Source organism: Oryx dammah, unplaced genomic scaffold (genome assembly GCF_014754425.2).
Source record: "Oryx dammah isolate SB20612 unplaced genomic scaffold, SCBI_Odam_1.1 HiC_scaffold_12, whole genome shotgun sequence".
In the NCBI taxonomy this organism is placed as follows: Eukaryota; Metazoa; Chordata; class Mammalia; order Artiodactyla; family Bovidae; genus Oryx; species Oryx dammah.
This window is the reverse complement of record NW_024070196.1, coordinates 57,309,310-57,321,433: the sequence shown is the minus strand read 5'-3', so window position 1 is coordinate 57,321,433 and position 12,124 is coordinate 57,309,310. Positions and strand designations below refer to the sequence as shown.

The following is a 12,124-nucleotide window of genomic DNA, read 5'->3' as shown; positions in this document are numbered from 1 at the left end:
CCACCCCAGTTAGAACCATGATCCTGGCATTTGACAGGCCCGTCCCATGTGTCTGGGGTTCCAGGGAAGTCGGGGTCAAGTGGCTGGCTGACCAGCTATTCATCCCTTTTATCTTGCCTTCAGTTAGAATCTTCTGACCCCAGTTAGAACCAGGTGGGGTCCCTCCCCGCCCGAGTTGAAGATGGCTTGTCTAGAAGGGACCCAAAGCACTGAGGGAACTACAAGTTTGTCTCAGGAAATGGGGCCACCCAGGGGCTCTGGCAGAGCCAGCCAGCACTCAGGGGAAGAGATATATGGAAAAGGACCTCCTCAAAGACCACAGTCCTGCCCGACGCCTACACCCAGCTGCCCGTCTTACCGGATGGTGGGCTGGTCTCCGCTCAGCTGCTTAAACCTCCGGTGGAGCTGCTCGATCTGGTCTGATGAGACTGCGGGGGGTGGGGGAAAGAAAGAAAGAAAAGGCATCACTGACCTCTGAACTCAGAGCTGCAGGAGGCAGGCTGGACCCTCATCCCCACTCTCCTGTTCGGTTCATTCTCAGGCCATATCCCACCAAGGCAAAACTGAGCGTGGGATGAAGAAGCAGAGAAACGGTTTGCCATTCCTCCTGGTAACACAGCGCTGGGGTTACTGGCTCTGGCCCCTCAGCAATAAGACAATTACTACCAATAACAGCTCCTGGAGAACAGGACGAATGTGAACCAGGTCACCCTCTCCTTCCTCAGCTCGTTAAAAGAGATTGTATCAGCTTGTCTGGCTTTCTCCCCTCCCACTCCTGAAGATGGGCGTCTTCCCCGATGAGAAAGGGGCTTCGTGTGTCACGTATTAAGAAACAGAGGAGGTGGGGAGGGCAAGATGGTTCAGGCTGGTGCCAGAAGTGATTCGGGGAAGACCTGTAGTCAGAAGAGTACAGAGAATCTGGTAAAAGTGAGGGAAGTGGAAGGAAAAGAAACAGACTTTTGATCATTGCTGCTGTGGGCGATGTATTTACATAACCTCAACTGTTTCATTTTTTTCCCCTCTGGTTTGAGATGTAATTGATGTACAGCATAGCACTGTAGACATTTAAGGTATACTGCAAATGATTTGACTCACACAATGAGTGAAACAGTGATCACGTTTAAGTTTAGTGAATATCCATCTCATATGCAAAATTAAATAAATCACCAAAGGAATCAAAGACAAAATCAAAAAACACCTAGAGACAGATGACCCTGAAAACACAATGATCCAAAATCTTGGGATGCAGCAAAAGCAGCTCTAAGAAAGAAGTTTATAGCAATACCATGGTACCTCAGCAAACAGGAAACATCTCAAATAAACAGCCTACCCTTACAGCTGGAGCAACCAACCAGAGAAAGATCAGACAAAACCCAAAGTTAGAAGAAGAAATCATAAGGATCAGAGCAGCAATAAATGAAACAGAGACCAAGAAAACAAAAGGTGAAACTCAAAGCTGGTTCTTTGAAAAGATAAAGAAAACTGACACACCTTTAGCCAGACTCATCGAGAAAAAAAGGGAGAGGCCTCAAATTAATAAAATGAAAAATGAGAAGTTACAATGGACATCACAGAAATACAAAGCATCATAAGAGATTACTCTAACAACTGTAAGTCAATAAAATGGTCAACCTATAAGAAACAAATTCTTTAAAAAAAAAAAAAAAAGATTATTTGTTTATTGGTTTTGTTTCGGCTGTGTGGCCCAGAATGGCATGTGGGATCTTAGTTCCCTGACCAGGGATTGAGCCTGCACACTCTGCTGTGGAAGCATGGAATCTTAACTACTGGACTGCCAAAGAACTCTCCTGGACAAACTCTTAGAAAGGTACAACCTTCCAAGACTGAACCGTGGAGAAACAGAAAATATGAACAGACAAATTACAAGTACTGAAACTGCAACTGTGATTAAAACTCTTCCAACAAACAAAAGTCCAAGACTAGATGGCTTCACAGACAAATTCTATCAAATGTTTAGAGAAGAGTTACTACTTATACTTTTGAAACCCTTCCAGAAACTGCAGAGGAAGGAACACTCTCAAGCTCATTCCACGAGGCCACCATCACTCCGATACCCAAATCAGACAAAGACACCACACAAAAAAAGAAAATTATAGGTCAGTATCACTGATGAACATAGATGTAAAAATCCTTAACAGGGGTTCCTTGTGGTCCAGTGGTCAAGAACCTATCTTGTAACACAAAGGATGTCAGTTCGATCCCTGGTCCTGGAAGATCCCACATGCCTCGGAGCAGTTAAGCCCACGTGCCATGACTACTGAGCCTGCTCTCTAGAGCCCGGGAGCCACGACTACTGAGCCCACACACTGCGACTCCTGAAGCCCGCATGCCTAGAGTCTGTGCAACAATGAGAAGTCCCCATGCCATTGAAGCGGAACCCCCGCTTGACGCAACAAGAGAAAGTCTGTGTGCAGCAATGAAGACACACCACGCCCAATAAATAAGTAAATAAATATTTTTTAAAAATCCTCAACAAAATAGTAGCAAATCAAACCCAATAATACATTAAAAGGAACACACACCATGAACAAGTGGGATTTATCCCAGGGATGCAAGGATTCAATATCCTCAAATTAATCAGTGATATACCACATTAACAAACTGAAGAATAAAAACCCTATAATCATCTCAATAGATGCAGAAAACCCTTTTGACAAAATTCAACATCCATTTATGATAAAAATTCTCCCAAAAGTGACATAGAGGGGACTCACCCCAACATTAAAAAGCCAATATATACGACAAACCCAGAGCTAACATCATTCTCAATGATGAAAAGCTGAAAGTATTCCCTCTAAGATTAGGAACAAGACAAGGATGTCCACTGTTGCCACTTAAATTCAACATAGTTTTGGAAGTCCTAGCTATAGCAATCAGAGAAGAAAAAGAAATAAAAGGAACACAAATTGGAAAAAGAAGTAAAGCTGTCACTGCTTGCAGATGACATGATACTATACATAGAAAATCTTAAAGATGCTGCCAGAAAACTACTAAAGCTCAATGAATTTGGTAAAACTGCAAGATACAAAATTAGTTACACAGAAATCATTTGCATTCCTATACACTAACAATGTAAGAGCAGAAAGAGAAAATTCAGGAAATAATCCCACTGCACCAGGAAGAATAAATACCTGGGAATAAACCTACCTAAGGAGGTAAAAGACCTGTAATCTGAAAAACTAGAAAACACTGATGAAAGAAATCAAAGATGACATAAACAGATGGAAAAAATATACTACATTCTCAGATTGGAAGACCTTCAGCGGTGCCCCAGGCAGAGCAGAGAGGCCCTCCGGTCAGAGATGGGGTAACCGACTTACTGTGACCTAGGAGAGGCTGCTAATGATGTCTTCAACAAAGGATACGGATTTAGCATGGTCAAAACACATCTGGGAACCAAGTCATATCGTGGAGTGGAATTTTCTACTTCTGCTAATGCTTACACAGATACAGGGAAAGCATCAGGCAACCTAGAGGCAAATAAAAGGTTGGTAACTATGGACTGACCTTCACCCAAGAGTGGAACACAGATAATACTCCTGGGACAGAAACTGCTTGGGAGAATAAGTTGGCTGAAGGACTGAAACCGACTCTTAATACCATATTTGTACCGAACGCAGGAAAGAAGAGTGGGAAATTGAAGGCCTCCTATAAATGGGATTGTTTCAGTCTTGGCAGTCATGTTGATATAGATTTTTCTGGACCAACTATCTATGGCTAGGCTGTGCTGGCCTTTGGAGGCTAACTTACTATCAGATAGGGCTTCCCTGGTAGCTTGGAGGGTAAAGCGTCTGCCTATGATGCGGGAGACCTGGGTCCGATCCCTGGGTAGGGAAAATCCCCTGGAGAAAGAAATGGCAACCCACTCCAGTATTCATGCCTGGAAAATCCCATGAACCGAGGAGCCTGATGGGCTACAGTCCATGGGGTTGCAAAGAGTCTGACACGACTGAGCGACTTCTCTTACTATCAGATGAATTCTGACACCGCTGATTCCAAATTGTCACAGAATAATTTCGCCTTGGGTTACAAAGCTGCAGACTTCCAGCCGCACACTCACGTGAATGTCAGCACGAATTTGGAGGGTCCATCTACCAGAAGGTGAGCGACAAGACTGAAATGTTAATAAATGTCACATGGATGGCTGAGAGGAACAACACCCACTATGGCATCTCTGCTAAGTACATGCTAGACTCTAGAACTTCTCTCTCTGCTCAAGCAAATAATACCAGCCTGATTGGACTGGGTTACACCCAGACCCTTCGACCTAGAGGGAAACTGACCCTGTTAGCTCTAATTGATGGAAAGAACATCAATGCAGGACAGCACACAGTTGGGCTGGGATTGGAACTGGAAGCTTAATGTGGTTTGGAGGTGAAGAGAAATGTGTTTGGGCCTTAAAGTTCTTCTGTGAAATTTCGAAAGCATGAACTTTTTATTCTTCCAAAGAATTCTGATCGTCCCCACACTGAAGCCTAGGTTCTGAGCCCATCCTAAGGGGAGGTGTGTTTGGAGGCATGCCCCGAGGCTGCCGTGTTCGTGCCACCTTTCAGTTTCACAGTGTTATTTTCAACGTGAGCCTCAGGACGGTGTAGAGTCATGGACAAAGGAGATGGCCTGGCCCTCTGGCTGGCCATCATGTCCTGCATGTCGCACCACTTTTTCATGACTGTAACATACTGGTCTCTGTGCGGAAGTGGACTCTTTGGTTTTGCATCAGAGTAAAATAAAATCAACCCATCACACTTGGAACATAAATAAATAAATGAAAGACTGTACCTTTTGAAGCTAGTTGCTTCCGTCGTGTCCTACTCTTTGTGATCCTATGGACTGTAGCCCACCAGGCTCCTCTGTCCATGGGATTCTCCAGGCAAGGATACTGGAGTGGGTTGCCATGCCCTCCTTCAGGCGATGTTCCTGACCCAGGGATCAAGCCCACATCTCTTACATCTCCTGCATTAGCAGGCAGGTTCTTGACCACTAGCGCCACCTGAGAAGCCCCTAAAAAACACACAGGTATCTATATGTCTGATTCTTTGTGACCCCATGGACCGTAGCCTGCCAGGCTCCTCTGTCCATGGAATTCTCCAGGGGAGAATACTGCAGTGGGTCACCATTCTCTTCTCCGGGGGATCTTCCCAACCCAGGATTGAACCCAGGCCTCCTGCATTACAGGCAGATTCTTTACCAGCTGAACTGTCTTCATCCAATCCCTCCTCTCCCCACCCCCAACTGTTTCAGAAAACCCACATACAAGTTTGCTTTCTTTTTTAATTACCATTTTTAGTGGGTGGGCCCTGTTTCCTTCCACAGCTAAGACCAGACCTGGTGGGTCCCAGGATGTAGAGGGTTTCCACCCACACGCCTGCTTTATGAAATGCACAATACTAGAGACTTCTGTGTACCTTCTCACCTCCTCCTCAAAACACCCTGTGAACAGATACTTTCTCCTGTTACGTCATTTGAATAGTGCAGCTCTGAGGGTGCTGTGCTCACACAACTGTGATTGGTAGAGTTGGGATTCAGCCCCAAGTCTCCCCAACTCCAAAGACCCCCCCGTCTTTAACCGCTATGCAACATTGCCTGTTTTCCCAGACCATCCCGGTGTTCGAGGCCCTCAAGTCTGGTGTCTGGGGACTATGTATGTGTTCAGTTGCTAAGCTGTGCCCGACTCTTGGCGACTTCGTGCACTGCAGCTCGCCAGGCTCCTCTGTCCATGGGATTTCCTAAGCAAGAATACTGGAGTGGGTTGCCATTTCCTCCTCCAGGGGATCTTCCTGACCCAGGGATTAAACCTGTGTCTCCTGCATTGGCAGGTGGATTCTTTACCACTGTGCCACCCGCGAACCCCGGGGGACTGCATACAGTTCAGGCAAAAAATTCTGAAATTGCCGCTGGCCTGGGGCAGGGCTTGCTCCTCCCACCACACTCTCTACATCTCTCATCCCTCAAGCACCTTTTCTCTTCCTGTTCAAGGCGGCTAATATCTGGGGCCAAGTGGCCACCTTACTTCATGTTCTTTTTTTTTTTCCTTTTCGGCCTCAGGCTCCAGCTGTCATCTCTTCAAGAATCTACAACTCAGATTTCTCAAGCTTCTCTAGAAGCTGTGGTGGCTAGAAAATATCACTACCATGACCAAGCCATCCTGAAGGCCTGCCATGTGCCGGGGGAGTGGACATGTCTCCACGCATTAGCTCATCTGTTCTCAGGAAGCCATGGGAGGGGCCACATCCCACAGGACAGATGTAGGAACTGATGCTTGGAAAGGTTAGGTGAGCCCTGGGGACAGTCACTACTTTTCCGGGGGAAAATACAGCCATTTACGTCACATGTATGTTAGCACGGACATTCACGTATTCCATGGTCTGGCCCATGCACCCAGCAGAAATGCATATTTGCTGGGACTTCCCTGGTGGTCCAGATATGCATTTCTATACTCCCAATGCAGGGCACTCAGGTTCCGTCCCTGGTCAGGAAACTAGATCCCACATGCCACAACTAAGATGCAGTGTAGCAAAATTAAAATAAAAAAGCATACTTGCACTCAATCAGAGGATATGTAGAAAGATTTCACGGCAGTGTGATTTGAAGAGCCCTGGACTGCAGCCATGTGGCGCTAGTGGTAAAGAACCTACCTATTAATGCAGGAGATGTAAGTGATGCGGGTTCGTTCCCTGAATCGGGAAGATCCCCTGGAGGAGGAAACAGAAACCCACTCCAGTATTCTTGCCTGGGAAATCCCATGGACAGAGTAGCCTGGCAGGCTACTGTCCATAGGGTTGCAAAGAGTTGAAGCGACTTCGCACATATGAACACAAGACTACAGCCATGAAATTAAAAGACGCTTGCTCCTTGAAAGAAAAGCTATGACAAACAGTGTATTAAAAAAGCAGAGATATCATTTTGCCAACAAAGGTCTGTATAGTCAAAGCTATGGTTTTTCTAGTATTCGTGTATAGATGTGACAGGCGGACCATAAAGAGGCTGAGAACTGAAGAACTGACGCTTTCAAATTGTGGTGCTGGAGAAAACTCTAGAGAGTCCCCTGGACTACAAGGAGATCAAACCAGTCAATCCTAAAGGAAATCAACCCTGAATATTCTTGGAAGGACTGATGCTGAACACTGAGGCTCTAATACTCTGGTGGCCATCTGATGTGAAGAGCCGACTCACTGGAAAAGACCCTGATGCTGGGAAAGACTGAAGGTAAGAGGAGAAGGGGGCATCAGAGGATGGGATGGTTGGATGGCATCACTGACTCAAGGGACACGAGTTTCAGCAAACAGTGAAGGACAGGGAAGCCTGGAGTGCTGCAGTCCATGGGGCTGCAAAGAGTCGGATACAACTTAGCAACTGAACAACAACAAAACTGGAAATTACCTGAATGCCCCACAGCAGCAGATTAAATAAAGTGGGCGTTCAGGACTCAGTTGCTCAGTCATGTCTGGCTCTTTGTGGCCCCATGGACTATAGCCCACCAGGCGCCTCTGTTCACGGGACTTTCCAGTCAAGAATACTAAAGTGGGTTGTCATCTCCTCCTCCAGGGGATCTTCCCAACCCAGGGATCAAACAGGCACGTTCTTTACCACTAGTGCCACCTGGGAAGCCCAAAGTGGGTGGTATATTCAAATAATGGAAGAGTATACAGCAGAAAATGAACACATAGTAGGACATTAACTAGGGTGATTTTCAAAACATAATAACAAGCAGAAGCCAGGTATGAAAAGAGTACATACCTTATGACTCCATTTACATAAAGCACAAAACCCGGCAGAGCTCATCTGCAGTATTAGCAGTCAGTCTAGAAAGGCTGCAATACGGTATGATTCCAACTACATGACCTTCTGGAAGAGGCAAAACTTACCAAGACAGTAATAAGATCAGTGGTTACCACAGGAAAGATGAGCTGACGAAGCACACAGAATTTTCAGGGCCGTGAACCTACTCTGTGTGATTATTATACATTTGTCCAAGCACAAAGAATGCAGGACACCAAAGTGAAGTGAAAAAGTGTTAGCTGCCCAGTCGTGTCTGAATCTGTGATTCCATGGGCTGTAGCCCGCCAGGCTCCTCTGTCCATGGAATTCTCCTGGCAAGAATACGGGAATGGGTGGCCATTCCCTTCTCCAGGGGATCTTCCTGACCCAGGGATCGAACTCAGGTCTCATGCACTGCAGGCAGATTCTTTACTGTCTGAACCACCAGGGAAGCCTGGACACCAAGGAACCTAATGGAACCCTAATGTAAACCATGAACTCTGGGTGTTGATGTGTCAGTGTAGGTCCATCAGTTATAACAAAGGCCCCACGCAGCAGGGGATGTTAATGGCAGGGGAGGCTGTGCATGTGGGCGGGGGCAGGGGTGCTGTGCTGGGCTTAGTCGCTCAGTCGTGTCCGACTCTTTGCAACCCCATGGACTGTAGCCCACCAGGCTCCTCTGTCCATGGGGGTTCTCCAGCAAGAATACTGGTGTGGATTGCCATGCCCTTCTCCAGATCTTCCCAACCAAGGGATTGAACCCAGGTCTCCCACATTGCAGGTGGATTCTTTACCGTCTCAGCCACCAGGGAAGCCTGGGGGCTGGGATGCATGTAATCTCTTATCCTTCCCGTTCATTTGCTGTTAACCTAAAATGGCTAATAACAAAGTCTTAATTTTTTTAAAGTTAGGACAGCAGTTGCCCTTGACGGGGTAGTAACTTGAACAGGGAATGAGAGGGTTTCTGGGAGCTGGAAATGTTTCATTCCTGACCCAGCAGCAGGATACACAGCTGTGAAGTTTTTGGAACTGTATGCTCATGCGTGATGCAGTTTTCTATATGTGATCACGCAATAAGACACAGTAATTCTACCTGTCGGGGATTTATCCTGAAAGAATAAATTCAACAGGTACAGTAAGATGAGTTTATAAGTGTGTTCACTGCATATTCTCCACAACAGCTTAAAAACTGGACTCAATCTCAGTGCCCACCAAAAGCAGGTCAGTTAAATATTTTATGGTGTGTGTGTGTGCTCAATTGTGTCTGGCTCTTTGCAACCTTTTGGACTGTAGCCCACCAGGCTCCTCTTGTCCATGGAATTTTTTCAGGCAAGAATACTGGAGTGGGTTGTCGTTTCCTCCTCCAGGGGATCTTCCCAACCCAGGGATTGAACTCGTGTCTCCTATGTCTTCTGCACTGCAGGTTAGTTCCCACAGAGCCATTCGGGAAGCCCCCCACTTTATGGTATGCTTAGCCAATTAAAACAATAAAAAAGGATGCTGAGAATTCCCTGGTGGTTCAGTGATTAAGACTCTGCACTTCCACTGCAAAGGTTCGATCCCCACTCGGGGGACTAAGGTCTCACATGCAAGGCAGTGCAACCAAAAAAAAAAAAAGATTAAAAAAAAAAAAGATTTTAAAAAGGATGCTGACTTTACAAGTGACAGCTGTGTATTTAATAGGAACATACAATCTAACATAATGTTGTCTAAAAACAACCTGCTACAAAGACAGCAAGACTCCATATTGGGGGGAACATCTAAATATACATAAATGCATGCAAATGATGAAAGTCAACTTGTTCTCCCCAAATAATAATAGCAATTATCTCTCAACACTGGGATTAAAGACTCGTTTGTTTTGCTTCCACTCATCTGTATTTTCCAAATCTTCCATAATATACAATGTATACTTATTAGTCATAAAAGGATTTAAGCAGGTCCCATATGGGACAGCTGAGGAATCTCAAAAACAGTGTTAATGGTGAATCATTCATTGGCAAGTACACATCCTGGGCACACAGGTACTATTTAATCCTTTCCATGACCCTATGCTGTTGCTGCTGCTGCTGAGTCGCTTCAGTCATGTCCGACTCTGTGCGACCCCAGAGACGGCAGCCCACCAGGCTCCCCCGTCCCTGGGACTCTCCAGGCAAGATCACTGGAGTGGGTTGCCATTTCAGACAATTCCCATTTTATAGACAAGAACATGGAGGTCCTGAGGGGATCAGGAATTTGTTCAAGGTCACTAAACTTAAAAAGCAGCAGACCCAGGATATGAGCTCAGCTTGTCTGACAGAACACGTGTGATTCAGTCTGCGTGTTTTGTGAGTGACACCCCACACTGCCTCCCTGTGGGTGATCGGAGTGTGTGTGTGATCGGAGTGTGTGTGTGTGATCGGAGTGTGTGTGTGTGTGATCGGGGAGGGGGGGAGAGAGAGACAGAGCGCGAGAGAGAGAGCGAGAGAGAGAGTGTGTGTGTGTGTGTGTGTGCGTGCGTGTGTGTGTGCGCGTGCGCGCGTGCGTGCCCAGTCGCTCAGCTGTGTCTGACTCTTTTGGACTCCATGGACTGCAGTCCACCAGGCTGTTCTGTCTATGGGATTTCCCAGGCAAGAATACTGGAGTGGTCTGCCATTTCCCACTCCAGGAGATCTTCCGAACACAGGGACTGAACCCACATCTCTTGCGTCCTCTGCATCGGCAGGCAGACTCTTTATCACTGGGCCACCTGGGAAACCCAGGTGATCAGAGTATACTGGCCAATTAGAGTCCCCACAGATGGAAAAAAAAAAAAAGGGATACATGGATGCCATTTGCAGCAACATGGATGCACCTAGAGATTAGCATTCTAAATCAAATAAGTCAGACCAAGAAAGAAATTCTCATATGATATCGCTCATGTGTGAAATCGTAAAAAATGATACAAATAATTTACAAAGCCTAAGTGGACTTTCAGACATAGAAAACAAACTTATGGTTAACCAAAGGGGAAAGGGGGGAGGGAAGAATAAATTAGGAGCTTGGAATTAACATAAACACACCACTATATATGAAACAGACAAACAACAAGGTCCTACTGTATAGCACAGGGAACTATACCCAGCATCTTATAACAACCCATAATGGAAAAGCATCTAAAAGAGAATATATGTAACTAAATCACTTTGCTGTACACCTGAAACTAATATAACACTATAAATCAACTATATTTCAATAGAAAACTCAAAAATACACCGATTTGTTGCGAAATAATGATCAGAAATTATAGCCAAACACATGCTGCTAAAGCATCTCCAAGAAAGATGAGTTCCCTTGAAGATGCTGTGCTAAGTGAGAGAGGCCAGTCACAAACCCACGCCTGGCAGAATCCTATTTACACAAAACGCTTAGGGAGGCAAAGCCACAGACACAGAAAGGAGACCAGTGGTTGCCTGGGGCTGAGGAAGGAGAGAAGGAATGACTGGTAACAGCAAAGGAGTTTCTTCAGAGGGGGACGACAATGTTCTAGGGTTAGACTGTTACACAACCCTTTGATTATACTAAAACCTGAGCATACTTTAAGCAAGTGAAATGCAAGGGATGAGTGACAGCTCAGTAAAGACACTGAAAAATAAGTTAGGGCGTCCCTGGTGGACCAGGGGTAAAGAATCTGCCTGCCAACTCAGGGGACGTGGGCTTAATCCTGGGTCCCGGACGATCCCACGGGCCGAAGGGCAACTAAGCCCCCGAGCCGCAGCTGTTGAGCCCCCGTGTGCCACACCTGCTGAAGCCTGCACGCCTAGAGCCTATGCTCCGCAACAAGGGAAGCCAAGCACAGCAACCAGAGTAGCCCCCGCTCGACACAACTAGAGAAAGCCCGCAGGGCGCAGCAACAAAGATCCAGTACAGACCAGAAGAAATAAATTTTTTAAAAAAGTTGGTGCACCATCATGACAACAACCATGGCTGTTAATTAACAAGAGGCATTCATCAAGCTGTGTCCTGGGCACAGCGCCCGACTGTATTCTCGACGAGCCTTGGCACACATAAGCCTCACAGTCCTATCAGGTAGGCACAGCTTTTCCCCCAAACTAGAGATGGCAACGCTGAGACCTGTCCAAGGCCACACAGACAGGAAAGGGTGAATAAACCATAAACCGCCGTACACCAGATTTCTCTAATGAAGGCTTTTCAGCTAATGGCATCCGAAATGCATGCACACGTGTGCACCATGCACCTTTCCGTCCTGCTGCACTGAAAGCAGAGGAATTAGGAGGAAAACTTCCCCAGCTCGGGTTCCCTCTTTTTGGCACCCAAACCTTCAGAGCCAAGATCTCAGTCCGCAACAAAGTTCCATGACCCTCCC

The 12,124-nt window shown here is 46.3% G+C and overlaps 1 protein-coding gene across 2 annotated transcripts in view; it reads right to left on the bottom strand.

Annotated features, from left to right (window-relative positions):
• Positions 1–12,124, bottom strand: part of TESC (tescalcin) — a 60,301-nt gene that overhangs the window by 30,485 nt on the left and 17,692 nt on the right. Inside the window, exons 1-2 of one of the 2 annotated variants that reach the window (XM_040251631.1) lie at positions 554–957; positions 359–428 (exon numbers count right to left, since the gene is read on the bottom strand). In XM_040251631.1, coding sequence (XP_040107565.1) covers positions 359–428; positions 554–602 — 119 coding nt within the window. In that variant the 5' untranslated portion in view covers positions 603–957. Of the gene's footprint in view, positions 1–358; positions 429–553; positions 958–12,124 lie in introns of those variants that run through there. The other variant, XM_040251630.1, reaches the window with a different exon arrangement.